We start from the raw sequence: 18,283 nt of genomic DNA, 5'->3' as shown, positions 1-18,283 counted from the left end.
TTGGCAGTGACCTTAGTTTTTTTGGGGTTGTTTTTTTTTTTTCTTTGCCTTTCTCTGCAGCATGTGGGTGGGGTCATGTGCCAGGATTATCTGGGTATATCTCATTTAATCATTTCCCTGCCATTGCAGGCCCCTCACGCATGGCACACCTCGGTCCCTCCTAGTCTATGCCTGTGGCACATTAGTCTCCTGTGAGCTGTAATACTTTGATCTCATTTTGGTTGTTGGGTTTAGTGTGAGGGTGCTGGGTGGTGAGGTCAGATTAGATGATCTGGTAGTGCCGTCTGGATTTAGACTATGACTCTCTAAACTCTCATTAAGCTGAATTAGATTGGTTTATGTTTTGGAACCTGGTGCCTAGGGCTGTTTCTGCTGCTCTCACAGGATATTCTCACTAACTTGCACAACAAGGGGTTGCCTCAAGCATAGGCGCTGACTCCGTGAGTGCTCCGAGGCTGGAGGACCCAGGGGGAAAAATTGGTGGGTGCTCAGCACCCACCGGCAGCTCCGCGCCCCTCCCCCGCCCAGCTCACCTCCACCTCTGCCTCCTCCCCTGAGTGTGCCACGTGCCCGCTTTCCCCCCCCCAGCTCCCAGTGCTTGCACCACGAAACAGCTGTTTCGCGCAGCTGGGAGGGAGGGGGAGGAGGGGGAACACAGCGCGCTCGGGGAAGAGGCGGGGCCGGGCCGGGGATTTGGGGAAGGGGTCCAATAGGGGCAGGGAGGGGGCAGAGTTGGGGCGGGGACTTTGGGGAAGGGGTTGGAATGGGGGCAGGGCAAGGGTGGAGTCGGGGCGGGTCCAGGGGGCGCAAGCTCCCACAGGCGCCGGGGAAAGTTGGCGCCTATGGCCTCAGGCAGTTTGTTATTTCAATATCTGCTGTGAAAAGACACATGCGATAGGAGCAAGTGGCTCTCTTCTAAAGTCATTTGTTTATAAGCTTGCACCACACACCTTGCACAGTCAGCTTCAGGACCCGCCCTTCTTAATGATTTTCTTTAGATTTATTTGGACTGAAATTTCTCTACACTTTTGAAAATTTTGTTTCAATTTCCTGCAAAGACACACAACTGTGCCTAGGACCAGAGTGAGGCTTAAATCTCTGGTGGTGGAGCTTCTGGCCCAGGAAATGGCCCCACAGCATTTGGGGCAGCTTGGAAAGGCTGGGACGAATTTTCCCACTTCCTTGGTCTCTTGGATTCTTCGCCTGGCTTCTTAGATGTATTCCCGTCACACAGAGTCACTTTGTGCAGGAACTCCAGCTCCTTGTGGAGCAGGGCTTTGCCCAACTTTGTCCGAGGAAAAAACAATCGCATGACACTGGAGAGAAAATATTAGTGGAAGAAGTGGGAAGCACATCAGCTCCATTGTGTGTAACACCAGCTATGAGGACAGTGGTTCTATAGCATCTGTCCTTGCACACATGGGGTTCAGTTAAGGCCTGGCTCATTATGGTAGCACCAAGTCCCTACTGCAGGAGGGAGCCTCAGAAATACTTTATAGTCTATAAAGGCCCCACTCAGAATTGCAAGGGGCAGGGTGGGGCGGGGTGCAATGCACTGAGCACTACAGACACACTGAGCAACGTTCCCTAGCTCAGTCTCAAATTCTCATTGCCAGCAGCTCTTTCAGGCAGCTATGTCCCTTAAGAATGGGTTCATCCATTCCACACCGCAGGGGGTGCCCCATGCTGCATCTCTGTGTTCCAGATTCAGCTTCACCCAATAGTCAGGCTGTCCACTAAAGCAGTAATGAGGGAAGGGAACTGGGGAATGTTCTAACTTGCTACCTATTTTTATTTAAAGAATCTAAACAGACCTACATGTACACTGAAACAAAGAGGATGGATGGTGTGACTCCAAAGGTGAATACACAGAGCAGCAGCACCAGACGCGAGATGGCAGGGACTGAAATAGATACAGCAGCATTACCAGAAGTGGAGATCAATGCCTGATGGATTTCTGCAACTCTCAATGCATGGAAGACTAGCTGGGGAGACTTGTAAAAGGTGAGGGTGAACAAACTAAGTGGCTTGGGTTTCTGTAGGCTCTACCTAGCCTAGCTGCTGGGACCAGCATGGAAAGGGTAACCTCACAGACAGGAACTTGGAGCTGGAGCTCCCAGCATTGTCTGATGATGTATGACAACTGGGATCCAGACACCAAACGTGAGCAGAGCTCAGAAGCTGCACTCTCTATGTCACCATATCTTGCAACTCATAGGTTGCTGTATCACTCTAACAGGTGAGCCACAGAGACAGCAGAAACTGTGCAAAGATGCTATCAGCTGGGAATGATTCCTCCTGTCTGAGCTGCACTGGCCTACTTCCTGTTGGGAAGCATGCTTTACTGTCATTACAGAAGCATTACTTGCTGGACTAGGAAAGCCCTCACTACTCACCACAGTCTTCACTGGATGTAGCTCCTTTGTGATAGGTCACCAAGCTCCTTGTGCAGGTCTCACACTCTGTCTTCCCATAATGCTCATTGTAAGAACCCAGGGGGCAAGTGGCACATGTGACTGTATTCAGTGAGCTGTACAGCCCTGGGGAACAAGCAACTGTAAAACCATTAAAAGAAGAGATGCAGTGACATTTGGGGTCAGGGTCAGAGACTCAGATTGAGGATTCCTATCAGGGTTAAAGATTAGAGTGATGGAGCCGGTGCAGGAAAGAGCATCTTATTAATGGATATCCCATGGCTCATCAAGAAAAGAAATGTTTTGTGTGTACAACATTTTCCTACAGCCTCTATATACTTGTAATTAATTTTTACATGGTGTGTTTAAGAATAACTGCATCTTCATCTCCATTTCTAGACATTAGTATAACAAAAGTGACTCCAGTGTGAATTGGACCCCAGTGAGGATTGTGCCCCACTGATGGGTTTGGGTGGAAAGATTTTTGACAATTGACTTACTGCAACAGTTGGAACACCCGTCTGTAGTGTTAATTTTACCAAACCCTGGCTTACAATGATCCACCTTATAGGCCAGAAGTGACCCAGCTTTGTAGTGCAAAGGAGGCAGATTCCCCTCACGGATCTGAAACTCATTCAGCACCTCGATGGAGCGATGAATTCTCTCATAGGCCTGTGAGGAGTCAAGAAAACAATTAGCAGTATTCACCAGGTCAATAACATCTATATTTCCCACTTCCCCCTGGCTCCCAGACCACCATCCACAGAGATTAAAAAAAAAAAAACAGTATGCTGCCCTGGCAATGAGGGATGAAGAATCTCCCGCAAAGATGGAGGAGGAGATACCATGTAGCCCCAAGACTGGGAGGATCATGGATCCCACGCCCCAGAGAAAACCAAGGATGGTGATGGTTGGTAACTCCCTTCTAATGGGGAAGGAGGCATCCATCTGCCAGCCGGACAGATGTGCTGCCTGCCAGGGGCCCATATCTGAGACATTACAGAAGGATTGCTGAGGATCATGCGGCTCTCTTGCCACTACCCCATGCTGCTCATCCATGTGGGCACTAATGATACTGCGAGGTACAACCCTAAGCAGTTCAAAAGCGACTACAGGGCTCTGAGAGTGATGGTGAAGGAGTTGGGGGCACAGGTGGTGTTCTCATCTATCCTTCCAATCAATGGTAGGGGCCCAGGCAATGACAGACACATCCTAGAGGTGACTGCATGGCTGTGCAGATGGTGTCGACAGGATAGCTTTGGCTTCCTCCACCACGTGATGTTGTTCTGAGAAGAAGGATGCTGAGTAGAGATGGGGTTCTCCTAACAAGAAAGGGGAAGAGTATCTTTGGATACAAACTGGCTAATCTACTGAGGAAGACTTTAAACTAGGTTAGATGGGGCAGGAGACAAAAGCCCACAGATAGGTCCAAAACATAAAGACCTGGGTGAAGGGTTGGAATTTGGGAGGAACATGGCCAATCATAGCGGGGCAAAGGAGACAGGAGGGAATATAGAGGGGAAACTGAATTAACATCTTAGATGTCTGTATACTACTGCAAGAAGTAGGAGGAATAAACAGGAAGAACTACAAATACTAGTGAATAATCACAATTATGACATAATTGGCATCACAGAGTCTTGGTGGGATAATTCACACAACTGGAATATTGGTATAGAAGAAGCTTGTTCAGGAAGGGCAGGCAGGGAAAAATGGGAGGTGTTCAGTGTTACCTAGTATATCAAAAATGTATACACTTGCACTGAGGTTGAGATAGAAGCGGAAGCAGACCAGTTGAAAGTCTCTGGATAAGGATAAAAGGGGTTTTAAAAGGGTGATGTCATGGCAGGGGGGTCTAATATACCACCTAACTATGGAGAAGAGATGGATGAGGGTTGTGTGGTTTTTTTTTTAAACAACTAACAAATCATCCAAAGAACATGATTTGGTGATGATGGGGAACTTCAACTACCCAGAAATCTGTTGGGAAAATAATACAGCAGAGTAATGATTATTCAACAAGTTCTTGGAATGCATTGGAGATAACGTTTTATTGCAGAAAGTGGAGAAAGTGACTAGGGAAGAAGGTGTTCTAGACTTGATTCTAACAAACCATGATGAATTGGCTGTGAATTTGAAGGTGAAAAGAGCTTGAGTGAAAATGACCCTGAAACAATGAGTTCAAGATGCTAAGGAATGGTAGGAGAGAAAACATCAGAGTGAAGACAATGGACTTCAAGAAGGCACATGTTAGCAAACTCAGGGAATTGGTAGGTAAGATACCATGGGAAGCAAGTCTAGGGGAAAAGGAGTCAGAGGAGTTGGCAGTTTTTTAAAGAGATGTTATTAAAGGCACAAGAGCAAACTATCCCAATGCATCAAAAACACAGGAAGTATGGTAAGAAACCACCTGGCTTAACCAGGACATCTTCAATCATAGAATATTAGGGTTGGAAGAGATCTCAGGAGGTCATCTAGTCTAATCCCCTGCTCAAAGCAGGACCAACACCAACTAATTCATCCCAGCTAGGGCTTTGACAAGCTGGGCCTTAAAAACCTCTAAGGAAGAAGATTCCACCACCTCCCTAGGTAACCCATTCCAGTGCTTCACCACCCTCCTAGTGAAAAAGTGTTTCCTAATATCCAACCCAGACCTCCCCCACTGCAACTTGAGACCAGTGCTCCTTGTTCTTTCATCTGCCACCACTGAGAACAGCCTAGCTCCATCCTCTTTGGAACCCCCCTTCAGGTAGTTGAAGGCTGCTATCAGATCCCCCCTTGCTCTTCTCTTCTGCAGACTAAATAACCCCAGTTCCCTCAGCCTCGCCTCATAAGTCATGTGCCCCAGCCCCCTAATCATTTTTGTTGCCCTCTGCTGGACTCTCTCCAATTTGTCCACATCCCTTTTGTAGTGGGGGGACCAAAACTGGATGCAATACTCCAGGTGTGGCCTCACCAGTGCCGAATAGAGGGGAATAATCACTTCTCTCGATCTGCTGGCAATGCTCCTAGTAATACAGCCCAATATGCCATTGGCCTTCTTGGCAACAAGGGCACACTGCTGACTCATATCGTTTCTCATCCACTCTAATCCCATCTCATCCCATCTCCTAGAACTGGAAGGGACCTTGAAAGGTCATCGAGTCCAGCCCCCTGCCTTCACTAGCAGGACCAAGTACTGATTTTGCCCCAGATCCCCAAGTGGCCCCCTCAAGGATTGAACTCACAACCCTGGGTTTAGCAGGCCAATGCTCAAACCACTGAGCTATCCCTCCCCCCTCAGCTATCCCTCCCCCCTCACCCAGGTCCTTTTCTTCAGAACTGCTGCTTAGCCAGTCGGTCCCCAGCTAATGACCTGAAACTCAAAAAAGAGACATACAAAAAGTGGAAACTAGGTCAAATTATGAAGGATTCATATAAAAAAAAAAGACAACTCAAGAATATAGAGGCAAAATTAGAAGGACCAAGGCACAAGATGAGATTAAACTAGCTAGGGACATAAAGGGTAACATGAAAACATTTTACAAATGCATTAGAAGTGAGAGGAAGACCAAGGCCCATTACTCAATTAGAAGAAAATAACAGAAATCACAGCAAAGGCCAAAGTGTTAAATGCCTTTTTTGGTTTCAGAGAGACAAGATGGATGAGGTAATATCTTTTATTGAACCAACTTCTGTTGGTGAGAGAGACAAGCTTTTGAGCCACACAGGGCTTCTTCGGGTCTGGGAAAGGTATTCCCAGCATCTCAGCTAAATGCAAGGTGGAACAGATTGTTTAGTATAAGTATTAGAGTGGTGGCCGTGTTAGTCTGTATCAGCAAAAATAACGAGGAGTCCTTGTGGTTTAGAGACTAACAAATTTATTTGGGCATAAGCTTTCATGGATTAGATGCATCTGATGAAGTGGGTTCTAACCCACGAAAGCTTATGCCCAAATAAATTTGTTAGTCTCGAAGGTGCCACAAGGACGCCTCGTTATTTTTGCTGATACAGACTAACACGGCTACCACTCTAATACTTAGTATAAGTAGTTAACACATATTGTATAAGGGACCATTCAAAGTAGAGTGGCCAATTAACACCTCTGCAGTCATAAGACTGAAATTGGGGGCTAGTGGGTTACAGATTGTTGTAATAAACCATAAATCCAGTGTCTCTGTTCAGTCCATGATTTTTAGTGACTAGCAGATTAATGAATTTAAGTTCCCAGGCTCATCTTTTGAAAGTCTTGTGCAGATTTCTTTGAGGACTGATAGGTCAGATACAGATTGATTGTTTTGTGAAAAGTGTTCACCTCCAGATAAGGTGGTAGGAACAAAGAATGTAGCGCATACTTACAAGATGGGGACTCAGTGACTCTGAGAAAGATTTGGGGGTCATGGTGGACCATCAGCTGAACATGAGCTTCCAGTGTGATGCTGGGGCCAAAAGAGCTAATGCGATCATAGGATGTATAAATAGGGGGATTTCGAGTAGCGGAAAAAGGTTATTTTACCTCTGTATCCTGTGTTCAGTTCTGGTGCCCACAATTCAAGAAGGAGGTTGATAAATTTGAGACAGTTAAGAAAAGAGCCATGAGAATTAATAAAGGATTATATAGCATGCCTTATAGTGATAGGCTTAAAGAGGTCAATCTATTTAGCTTAACAAAGAGAAAGTTAAGGGGTGACTTAATTACAGTCTAAAAGCATTTACACAGGGAACACATTTCACAATGTGCTTTTCAGACTAGCAGAGAAAGATCTAACATGATCCAATGGCTGGAAGTTGACACTAGACAAATTCACATTGGAAATAAGGCATACACTTTTACAATTGAGGATAATTAACCATTGAAACAATTTACCAAGGGTCATGAAGGAGTCTCCGTTACTGACAATTTTTAGATCAAGATTGGAACATTTTCTACAAGATATGCTCTCGGAATTATTTTAGGGGATTTCTCTGGCCTTTCTTTACAGAAAGTCAGACTAGATGATCACAATGCCTCCTTCTTGCCTTGGAATCTATGAATGATCAGGAACCTGGGACACTGCCCCAGCTTTCCAGCCATAATGATCTGCAACTCCACTATGGTGTGTTTAGTCAGTTTTATAGACAATTTTGCTTTCTGAGCTAGAACTCTGATACTGATTTGGAATCTGGTACCAATTACAGCAGATACATTACCTCTTTAGAGCGATCCTCGATGTCTTGTTCACAGTTTTTGCTCGTACTTTCTGGTGGGCAATGAATTTCCCACATGACTCCATAAGGAAACACTGTGGTGAAATAAAGCAAACATGGTCACGGACAGCTCCTGCACTGTCTCATAGTATTTATCCATCCATCCTTGTATGTTAGCATTTCACAACTGTAAATGGCTACTGATGTCCAGATCATTCCAGACACTGTACACAATCCACAACGCATAGCTACAAAGAAGTTGCTGTCATTTCTGAGAAGCATCTTTATGCCTCAGGCTTGGCTCTGGGTTCTAGCCTTGATTCCATCCTTCTCTCAAGACAAGAACAAGACAAATAAACCTGTTACTTGCATCCATATTCAACAGTACTGGGTTTAAGTGGGGAAAAGGTAGCATGCCCCTGTCGGAAAACAATATGCAATGTCTGAATGTACAATTCCCATAGACATTTCCGAGCTTCCTGTAGACAGCTGCAATCCCGAAGACAGCCTTCGCCAGATGCTGTAACCCAGGCTCCAGGCTTCTCCAATAAATGCTAGTTTAGTAAGTTGACAACATAAACTGTTTGGGCCAAACTCTCCTCTCGCTTACCCAGTCATAACTCTCTTGATGTCAGCAGAGTTACATCTGACTTATGCCACTGCAAGAGGAAAGGGGTCCTTGTGTTATTTTGTTACCTGATCAGTTCTGCAGCAGCTTGAAGCCTGGTTTGTAGTCTGGTCTTGGGTTTGCACCACCCTATTCATGTCACTTTTGGTGAGTGGCTTTGGCTGTCTGAAGGAGTCTTGGAAATGCAAACTGTGATTAAATACATGCCCAGAGGCAATGGTGATGAGAACGGCCAGCAAGGTCATGGGTGTAATTTCCTATCTGTAAACACACTAGGGTTAAGTAACAAGCTCTGCTCTTACTCAGCACAGTCATCCATACTTCAGAGTGGTTCCTTTCTTGCGAGGGCCAGATGCACTTAGTGTATTTTTCAAAGACCTCACAGCTGAGATTCCTCACTAGCCCATTCAGATGCTCCAGAAAGCTGTGGATGTAGATGCTGTTGGTTGCTGAGCTGCAGAGAGGAGAGTAAAATGCAAACCGGATCTCCACACTCCTCTCTGGCCTGTGATAAGCTAAAGGGAAAGGACAGTGTTAACGCTATTAAACACTCAATTTGCATACAGTTTTCTAATCCCCATAGTGCTGCACAAGCAGCATCCTCCCCATCTATGTTAGCAACAAGAAGAAAGTCAAAGAAAGTGTGGGCCCCTTACTGAATGAGGGAGGCAATCTAGTGACAGAGGATGTGGAAAAAGCTAATGTGCTCAATGCTTTTTTTGCCTCTGTCTTCACAAACAAGGTCAGCTCCCAGACTGCTGCACTGGGCAGCACAGTATGGGGAGGAGGTGACCAGCCCTCTGTGAAGAAAGAAGTGGTTCGGGACTGTTTAGAAAAACAGGACGAGCACAAGTCCACGGGGCTGGATGCGCTGCATCCGAGGGTGCTAAAGGAGTTGGCGGATATGACTGCACAGTCATTGGCCATTATCTTTGAAAACTCATGGTGATCGGGGGAGGTCCTGGATGACTGGAAAAAGGCTAATGTAGTGCCCATCTTTAAAAAAGGGAAGGAGGAGGATCTGGGGAACTGCAGGCCAGTCAGCCTCACCTCAGTCCCTGGAAAAATCATGGAGCAGGTCCTCAAGGAATCAATTCTGAAGCACTAGAGGAGAGGAAAGTGATCAGGAACAGTCAGCATGGATTCACTAAGGGCAAGTCATGCCTGACCTAATTGCCTTCTATGAGGAGATAACTGGGTCTGTGGATGAGGGGAAAGCAGTGGATGTGTTATTCCTTGACTTCAGCAACGCTTTTGATACGGTCTCCCACAGTATTCTTGCTGGCAAGTTAAAGAAGTATGGGCTGGAGGAATGGACTATAAGGTGGATAGAAAGCTGACTAGATCGTCGGGCTCAACGGGTAGTGATCAATGGGTCCATGTCTACTTGGCAGTCAGTATCAAGCGGAGTGCATCAAGGAGTCCTGGGGCTGGTTTTGTTCAATATCTTTATTAATGATCTGGAGGATGGCGTAGACTGCACTCTCAGCAAGTTTGCAGATGACACTAAACTGGGAGGAGTGGTAGATACGCTGGAGGATAGGGATAGGATACAGAGGGACCCAGACAAATTAGAGGATTGGGCCAAAAGAAACCTGATGAGGTTCAACAAGGACAAATGCAGAGTCCTGCACTTAGGACGGAAGAATCCCATTCACTGTTACAGACTAGGGACCGAATGGCTAGGTAGCAGTTCTGTAGAAAAGGACCTAGGGGTCACAGTGGATGAGAAGCTGGATATGAGTCAACAGTGTGCTCTTGTTGCCAAGAAGGCTAACGACATTTGGGGCTGTATAAGTAGGGGCATTGCCAGCAGATCGAGGGACGTCATCATTCCCCTCTATTCTACACTGGTGAGGCCTCATCTACAGTACTGTGTCCAGTTTGGGCCCCACACTACAAGAAGGATGTGGAAAAATTGGAAAGAGTCCAGCGGAAAGCAACAAATATGATTAGGGGGCTGGAGCACATGACTTATGAGGAGAGGCTGACGGAACTGGGATTGTTTACTCTGCAGAAGAGAAGAATGAGGGGGAATTTGATAGCTGTTTTCAACTACCTGAATGGGGGTTCCAAAGAGGATGCATCTAGACTGTTCTCAGTGGTACCAGATGACAGAACAAGGAGTAATGGTCTCAAGTCGCAGTGGAGGAGGTTTAGGTTGGATAGTAGGAAAAACTTTTTCACTAGGAGGATGGTGAAGCACTGGAATGGATTACCTAGGGAGGCGGTGGAATCTCCTTCCTTAGAGGTTTTTAAGGTCAGGCTTGACAAAGCCCTGGCTGGGATGATTTAGTTGGGAATTGGTCCTGCTTTGAGCAGGGGGTTGGACTAGATGACCTCTTGAGGTCCCTTCCAACCCTGATATACTATGATTCTATCCTGTGGGGGAGCTAATCTCTTTAGGGTATGTCTACACTGTGATAAAAGACCTATGGCATGGCCACAGCGGGCCGAGGTCAGCTGACTCAGGTTTATAGGGATTGGTCTTGCGGGGCTATAAAACTGCAGTGTAGATGTTCGGGCTCAGGCAGGAGTCTGAGCTTTGTCACCCAGCAAGAGGTTAGAGTCTCAGAGCATGGGCTACCTACAGCCCAAGCCCAAATGTCTACATTTTAGTCCTCCAGCCCAAGCCCTAGAAACCCAGGGCCCCGGGCTCTGAGACTTGGTGCCACTCCCTGCAGCTAGGACATTGACTCGGGGAGGCAGACTGAGGTTTGCTTTCATAAGTTCATGTACTGAGTGAAAAACACAGTTTCAATCAGAATCCTTTAAAAACTATTTTTAAGAAAAAATAAAATGCATGTTTAGGTGATTGTTCAACATAGCAAATATTCAAGCATGCACAAAAATTCAAAGATTCAGAAATATAAAAGTATAGATCTGAACATGAAAGTGCTGTGTGATGTAAAGACTGTTCATGACACTAAAGTTGAAGTCTTCTTGGATAATAGTACCTTAATTCCTCCACAAAGGCATACAAAGTTCAGTTTTCAAGTCAAATCACTTTCATATGACAGGAGAATCGTTTCTCTTTTTTCATGGGTCATGCTCATCCTTAGGTGTGATAAAATTATTTTCAAACAAGAAAAGGAATTCCCACGTGTTGCAATTGATGCTCCAAATAACAAGACCACTATAGACATTTCAAAAATACACAGGAAAGCCTCATTTAAGTCCTTGGCAGTACCTAGAACTTCTTCAAATTCTTTGCAATTTTTTTTTTTACCTATCAGTGGTTTAAATACACCCATTTGGGGGTGAGGGGTGGGGGTGGGGTGTCACATGTTACCTGTGAGGAAGATGGCCGCCTAGTCCCAGACTTCTCATTCCCCACATATCAAGTCGTCTCTAATAATTACTTTCCTAGCAAACTGCCAATAACTTTCTGTCATAAAAGTTTAAATTAAGCCCCTGGACAAACTTCAAACTGTTGACTATGAATTCCAATGACAAAATGAGAGGCAACAAAAGACCTAAGCCTGAATCACCTCAACAGCTGAACCTAACCCAGGATATTGCGACACTGAAAGAATTCCTCATAGACTGACTAGATTCAATATTGAAAGATATTCATGGCCTCTCTAAAGATATATGTGATGTAAATTCCTGAATGGTTCACTTGGAAATGAGCTACAAAAGACTACCATTGAAACAGTGAAATTAAAGAAGAATCTGACTCCTTAAAGCTCAGATTAGACAAACTGGAAGAAAATCAGGATGGTTTAAAAAACAGATCTTGAAAAAACAACTTTTGCCGCTTGGGCACTGCTGAGGGCTTTGGGGGAATGGATATTATCATCTTTCTTCAGAAGCTGCCCCCTGACCTACTTAATTGGACCCCAGCTGCTCCCATTAGCTATTGAAAGGGCTCATCGAATGCCTGGTACTAGAAAGCAGGAATCCCATCATCTTCAAGCTGCTGAAGTTCAGTGACGAAGTACCGCTAATGAATGCTGCCAGAAAAGCTGAAACCCTTATGTACAAAGGCTACAAAATTTCTCTTTTTTCCTGACTTCTCAGCTGCGTTTAACAAAAAGAAGGCTGCATTCAATGGCATAAAACAAATCCTGAAGGGGACCAATGTCAGATACAGCATCAAGTACCTATCCACCTTCTGTATGAATTTAGCAGGCTCCACAAGATTTTTGCAAAAACCCCTCTGAAGGTTGGCAGACATTCCAAAGACTGAGATCAGATTTGACCAAAAGTACGAGAATGTTTTTTTTTTAAATCATAAAAAACATACTTCAACAAGTTTAAAAATCAGTATGGTTTTCCTATGTATCCTTGTAGATATGGTAATATTGACTTATATAATCATAGAATATCAGGGTTGGAAGGGACCTCAGGAGATCATCTAGTCCAACCTCCTGCTCAAAGCAGGACCAATCCGCAGACAGATTTTTGCCCCAGATTCCTAAATAGCCCCCTCAAGGACTGAACTCACAACCATGGGTTTAAGCAGGCCAATACTCAAACCACTGAGCTATCCCTCCCCCAAGCAGATACCCAGTTGCACTGAAATCTTCTATTGATCTCCTTTAGAACCAAATAGTAAAGACAATTGTGTAGCACTGCAATGCAAAGAGTAATAGTTTATCACTAAACAGGGGTATACAGCGCCATCTACAGACTGAAGTATTATGTGCACTAATCATCACAATATGCATTGCCAGACAGATTCTCTTCACCAGATTTGCCTCTGATGGATTGTATTACAATAACCACTAATCCCTTGGAACAGTCAACACTCCTGACATGTAAAGCAGACTATAACCTAAATCTTAAATCGTACTAGTTATTCACTTGTGCAGGGCATTTGATATACTATGAATGATTTGTTTTATATATTATTGTGTTTTTCATATTTACATTTTGTATTTAGATTTATCATTAGCCTATTGCCTTTCAAGTTCTCTCCCTTGCTCTTTTCTCGAATAAATAGACTTACCATGCAATTTATATGGGTAAAAAAACAGCCTTGCTTGTCACACAAGACCCTTAAAAAATCCTGGGCAACTGGAGGTATGGGGTTGCCAGATTTGTGTTTATATTTATATACCTATATATAATTTTTTTTATATGATCTAGTATTCCAAATGCATCCTATTGTAAGGTGTTTTCCCTCCAGTAGCACTTTATTCAGCCTTGTTTGACACTGAAAAAAGCCTAGCTATGCAATTTGGTTCCCACTCATCTTTTATATACACCTTAAGAGGCTTCCCACACTCAAAGAAAAATCCAATCTTGTATCTACGTGGGGCATCTTGCAATTCATTAAGATGATTACAGCATCTGATCTTATTAATTTTCTTCTCCTACCTCTCTGGGATAACCTAGTTTAAAGCCCTCCTCACTAGGTTAGCAAGCCCGCCTGAGAAGATGATCTTCCCTCTCTTCATTAGGTGGATCCCATCTCTTCCTAGCAATCCTTCTTCCCAGAACAACATCCCATGGTCAAAGAATCCAAAGCCCTCTCTCCGACACCACCTGTGTAACCACGCATTCACCTCCACAATTCGACGGTCCCTACCTGGGCCTTTTCCTTCAACAGGGAGGATGGACGAGAAAACAACTTGCGCCTCAAACTCCTTTATCCTTCTTCCCAGAGCCAAGTAGTCTGCTCAAGGTCATTCTTGGCAGTATCATTGGTGCCTACATGGAGAAGTAGGAAGGGGTAATGCTCTGAGGTCTTGATCAGTCTCAGCAGACACTCCATCACATCCTGGATTCTAGCTCCAGGCAAGCAGCACACTTCGAGTCTCCTGGTCTGGTCGGCAGATGGATGACTCCGTCCCCCTTAGGAGGGAGTCCCCGACCACCACCACCCATCTCCTCCTCTTGGGAGTGGTGGTCTTGGAACCCCCATCCTTAGGACAATGCATCCTGTGCCTTCCGGCCAATGGGGTCTCCTTCTTATACCTTCCCTCAGAGGGATCTTCCAAATCCTTCTCCGCAGCAGTATCTGTGCAGAGAGCCTGAAAACGGTTTTGCACCTCTATCTGCATTGGGGGTACATAGGTTCTCTGATGCTTGGTCCCAGGCTTGTGTTGCGTTTCCTGCGTGCTACTGTCTCTTTCCCTCAAGGCATGCAGCTGCCAGGAACCCTCTAGCTCCCTCCCCAGCAGGGTCTTCTATGTGTGAGCTGGGTTCTGCCAGGTCCAGCAGCCCCTAGTGGCGGCTAGCAGCACTGCAGCCCATTTCTGTGGGAGGAAGGAAATTCTGCATGTACAACAGTAATTTCTGCAAAATTCTGCATTGCGCAGTGGCGCAGAATCCCCCCAGGAGAACTGGAATGCACCTCTAGAGTCCATAAGAAATCTTAGATGGTCTGCCCAGGGGGCCTGGGACACTACTGCAGAGTCAAGGAAGGGGAACTCCTAGATTGACTAACCACAGGGTTAAAGCTTGTAATGTTCTGAACCTGATGGCTATTATGAGTTATGTACATAGACTGTGGCTTTATGTATTTGTATACATAAAACTGTTTTTTTTTTGTTGTTTTTTTGCTGCAACATTCACTCCACCTCACTACAGGGAAGTAAAACAATCAGACAGGGAGGGGCACCTCCCCAAACAGATGAGACAAGTTCCAAGTACCTAGCATTGTACAACCCAGCAAAGACAATGATGGACCATTAAAATTATTGGGAAAACAGTGAAGCAACTTGAAAACAAAACCCTAGTAATGGAAAATTAAGAAAGGAGGGAATTTCTCCCACTTACTACGGTTCAAAAGTGTAAATGAGCATCAGTAGTCCCAAGCGTATCATAAACTGACCAAGGAAACCAATGGTGAATTGCAAAGGAAATTTGTTGAGAACACCACCAAGTTATAAAAAAGCTTTTCAGCAATCTAGTCTACCAGCTCTCCAGACTTCTTGAAATAGGAATCACTGTGTCCTTTGATTGCCTTGCTTGGATTAGATATTGAGAAGGTAAAACTTAAAATGGGTGTATTTTTGTATATAAACTTAAGATAGAAATACAATACAAATAACAAAATTCAATGTTAAATATTTGTAAAACCTGAAAAAAAAAATACAAAAAACAAACAAAAAATAAAACTGAACCCATAGAAGTCATGCAAGGGCATCAATTATTCAAATGACTAAAGAGATAAATAAGTGACACCATAACTAAGGATAAGATTTTGTCATGGATATTTTTAGTAAACGTCAGGGACAGGTTAATAAAGAAAAATTCATGGAAGCCGGTGGCCTGTCCCTGGCATTTACTAAAAATATTCATGGGGAACCGCTGTGGGGGTCGGCTGGGAACTCTGGGGGCTCCCACCACCTGTACGGGCTCGGAGTTCCAGGGTCTCCCTCCCCCCACAGCTCAGAGCTGCAGAGGTGGGCAAGCAGCTGCGGGGTCCTCTGCAGTGGCTCGGAGCCCCCAGGTGCCCATACTGGTGAGGAGCAGTGGGGTACCCCTGCCCCCCCAGCAGCAGGCAGGAGCTGATGGGCAGCAGCCATGAGCTGTGGGGTCCCCCGCCACCCACGAGCTCCGGGGTACCCCTGCTGCCCACAGGAGCTCGGAGGGCCCCACCACCTCAGGTGGCAGGGGTACCCTGCAGTTTTCGGCTGCCACGGGTGGTGGAGGGACCCTGCAGCTTCCAGCCGACAGCTGGCTGAAGTCACAGATGTCTTTGGAAGTCACGGATTTCACTAGATACCACAATCCATTTCTTAATGTTAATTGGTAAAGCCAATTCATCCGGCACCCCTAAAATTACGCAAGCTTGTAGAAAGAGAGAGAAAATTTTTTGAGAGAGCACTGACTATGATGTTCCAAAACACATGCATTTTTGGAGAAGTATAGAGCAGCGGTTCTCAAACTTTAGCAAGCTGAGGACCCCCATTTTGATTTAAACATTTTTGCAGATCCCCAAGCCGGCTTTTAATTCCTCCTCCCCCCCGCCCCCCGGGGGTGTTCAACAGCTGTTCTGCAGCGTGCAGGAGGCACTGGGAGGGAGGGGGATGAGTTGATCAGCAGGGCCGCCGGCCCCAGACATGACTTGTGGACCGCCTAGAGCCAGACCTGACTCGCGGACGCCGGGGAGTACCCTCGCGGAGCCCCAGGGGGTCCGTGGACTCCAGTTTGAGAACCGCAGGTATAGAGGATGTATGAAAGGTTGTCATGTGGCTGTTTGCATGTCCAACATTCACTGTGTGTTGCCAATTTAGCCTTAAACAAACATTGAGCCCAGTATATCTTTTTCTGGAAGAACAGTAAGGCTAAAGACAACCAATTTGACTCTTAATAAATCTGATCTTTTCATTGAAGGTCTGCCTTTTAATACCATAACTTCAGAATAAGTGTTGTTTATGGAAAAAGCTGTCAAGAGGTCAAACAGGTTATAAAATATAGCCTCTCTCTGTCTGAAAAGAATTCTTGTCTCCCCTCCAAACAGGCAGGCAGGGTCTGGTCACAGAAACTCAAGCATAGAACCATGTGTCCCCACTTTGCAGAGACTTCTTTGCACATCTTTTATTATGGCACCAACGTAATGCAGTCACCACACTTAATTTAGCTGAAACAGGGTCACTAACACACCCCACCTCCAAGGGCTACTAGAATTGTAACTACTACTTTGTGGCTTTAGGACTACAATCACTCATCTGAGGAAACTCAGAATGAGAAACTGGGGAAGAAAAAACTGGAACATCTTATTTACAAGGACAAACAAATGTACAGGGGGGGCAGTGCCTGCTCATGCTCCCCCTTAGCTATGGGGCTGTGCCATGGGTTTTCTTAATCTCAGTGTAGACATACCCTTAGTGACCCACAGTTATTCCCACTGGCACTTTCCTCAACACCCTAACCTGCATCAATACCCAGACTCCCTGGGTCTCTCCAATATAGGAGATCATGCTCCCCCCTTTGGTCATGGCAACCATTTATCTCTGGCATCTTGATCTGTTCTTCACAAAGCAGCCAATCCCTCTCCCACAACTCTCTGCACCTTGGGCAGCTTTCCTACATACCATACCCCTGACAAAGAAATGGAAGTTCTTTGTGTAGCGCTTGCCCTCTTTGGAATAGGAGACACTGCATTTGTAGATTCCAGACTGCGCTGAGCCAAAGTCCTTGAAGGCTAGGGATCCATTCTCCAGTATGGAGCAATATTTGGAATCTAGAAGAGATAGAGAGATTATAGATTGTGGTCTTCTGTTCCAATCATAGAACTCCAAATCCAGTGGATTATGACAAAATACTAAGCATGTTAATTAACCACACATCCTGGGACACATTGACTACACTCTCAGTTCATTCTTGTAAACGTTCAAGAAACCAAGTAACTAATTTTGGCCAAATTTATTGTCAAAAGACAAAGCAATACAATATGAAAGAGAGACATACATACTCTCCTTCCAGGAAGCAAACTCTTGCAGCATGTTCACCTTACACAAGTGTGCTTCAAAGACACTCATTTCAGATAGTATGATTTTACAAGTTATGCATCACTAGAAGTTTAAGTTTAACCCACTAGTTTGTGCCAGCTTCCCATTAGTACTTCCCTACACTTTCCCATATCTTGTTTGTAATACAACATTCCAACCAGTGATGAGCCACAAAAGTACTTCCTAACCATATTTGATACAAAGTATTCATGCATCTTTGCTTTGACAAGTTTCCTGTTTTCCAATATCAAAGCTTTGGACAGTGTTGTGAGATGCCTGACATGGGTGAACAGAATTATGGGAAGAACATAATACATTCAGTTAACATAACTTCCCAGCACTTTATTTATATAATGTATATTATATAAATAATGTGTGCATAATACCCATTAATGTGGTGTATACTCCGCCCAACATATATTGGCTAACAGGCAATTTAAAAAACTTCTCACACATGTATGATCTATTCCTCCACCACTAAAAAATGCAGCCATCTCTGGGGTGTTATATAGCAGATGTTTAACAGTCAAGCATCCCTAATGCACAACAGTTTAAGCAAGAAGTAAAGATGAACCCTACATCCAACTGAAGCTATAGGAAGGAGGCAATAATTTAGGGAAACAAAAATTAAATTTCCACAGGTCTTCAGTTTTAAATATGAAGCA

General features: G+C 44.9%; 1 protein-coding gene across 1 annotated transcript in view; it reads right to left on the bottom strand.

Moving 5' to 3' along the window:
* Positions 1-982: 982 nt before the first annotated feature.
* Positions 983-18,283, bottom strand: part of GPN1 (GPN-loop GTPase 1) — an 84,287-nt gene continuing 66,986 nt past the window's right edge. Inside the window, exons 16-22 of the mRNA XM_054022925.1 lie at positions 17,207-17,350; positions 8,511-8,723; positions 7,584-7,675; positions 2,969-3,086; positions 2,397-2,540; positions 1,819-1,903; positions 983-1,316 (exon numbers count right to left, since the gene is read on the bottom strand). Coding sequence (XP_053878900.1) covers positions 1,091-1,316; positions 1,819-1,903; positions 2,397-2,540; positions 2,969-3,086; positions 7,584-7,675; positions 8,511-8,723; positions 17,207-17,350 — 1,022 coding nt within the window. The 3' untranslated portion in view covers positions 983-1,090. The remainder of the gene's footprint in view (positions 1,317-1,818; positions 1,904-2,396; positions 2,541-2,968; positions 3,087-7,583; positions 7,676-8,510; positions 8,724-17,206; positions 17,351-18,283) is intronic.

The sequence above is a fragment of the Malaclemys terrapin genome, chromosome 3 (assembly GCF_027887155.1).
Source record: "Malaclemys terrapin pileata isolate rMalTer1 chromosome 3, rMalTer1.hap1, whole genome shotgun sequence".
NCBI classification, from domain to species: domain Eukaryota; kingdom Metazoa; phylum Chordata; order Testudines; family Emydidae; genus Malaclemys; species Malaclemys terrapin.
Note: the sequence above shows the minus strand (reverse complement) of the source record. Positions and strands in the feature narration are given on the sequence as shown.